The sequence below is a fragment of the Micropterus dolomieu genome, unplaced genomic scaffold, assembly GCF_021292245.1.
Source record: "Micropterus dolomieu isolate WLL.071019.BEF.003 ecotype Adirondacks unplaced genomic scaffold, ASM2129224v1 contig_12357, whole genome shotgun sequence".
Lineage (NCBI taxonomy): Eukaryota > Metazoa > Chordata > Actinopteri > Centrarchiformes > Centrarchidae > Micropterus > Micropterus dolomieu.
The window spans coordinates 1-884 of NW_025741343.1; the positions used below are offsets into that span (position 1 = coordinate 1).

Genomic DNA, 884 nt, shown 5'->3' on the forward strand with positions numbered 1-884 from the left:
TCTATTTCAACGTCTGGGCCTTCGATCTTTCCTTTGGGCAGAGAGATATCAACATTTGGCATTTTCATGTGAGGCATTTTGAACTTTCCTCCGGTACCTCCCTCTATTTCAACATCTGGGCCTTCGATCTTTCCTTTGGGCAGAGAGATATCAACATCTGGCATTTTCATGTGAGGCATTTTGAACTTTCCTCCGGTACCTCCCTCTATTTCAATGTCTGAGCCTTCAATCTTTCCTTTGGGCAGAGCGATATCAACATTTGGCATTTTCATGTGAGGCATTTTAAACTTTCCTCCGGTACCTCCCTCTATTTCAACGTCTGGGCCTTCAATCTTTCCTTTGGGCAGAGAGATATCAACATTTGGCATTTTCATGTGAGGCATTTTGAACTTTCCTCCGGTACCTCCCTCTATTTCAACGTCTGGGCCTTCGATCTTTCCTTTGGGCAGAGAGATATCAATATCTGGCATTTTCATGTGAGGCATTTTGAACTTTCCTCCGGTACCTCCCTCTATTTCAATGTCTGGGCCTTCGATCTTTCCTTTGGGCAGAGAGATATCAACATTTGGCATTTTCATGTGAGGCATTTTGAACTTTCCTCCGGTACCTCCCTCTATTTCAATGTCTGGGCCTTCGAGCTTTCCTTTGGGCAGAGAGATATCAACATTTGGCATTTTCATGTGAGGCATTTTGAACTTTCCTCCGGTACCTCCCTCTATTTCAACGTCTGGGCCTTCGATCTTTCCTTTGGGCAGAGAGATATCAATATCTGGCATTTTCATGTGAGGCATTTTGAACTTTCCTCCGGTACCTCCCTCTATTTCAACATCTGGACCTTCAATCTTTCCTTTTGGTAGTGAAATGTTAACTGAGGGCATTTTCAC

At 43.9% G+C, this 884-nt stretch overlaps 1 protein-coding gene across 1 annotated transcript; it reads right to left on the minus strand.

Moving 5' to 3' along the window:
• Positions 1-11: 11 nt before the first annotated feature.
• On the minus strand, positions 12-878 carry LOC123966045 (neuroblast differentiation-associated protein AHNAK-like; the record flags this gene model as incomplete). The annotated part of the gene is made up of 1 exon (XM_046042284.1): positions 12-878. A coding segment is annotated over exon 1 (867 nt), but the record flags the coding sequence as incomplete, so codon positions are not given.
• Between the last annotated feature and the right edge of the window lie 6 nt (positions 879-884).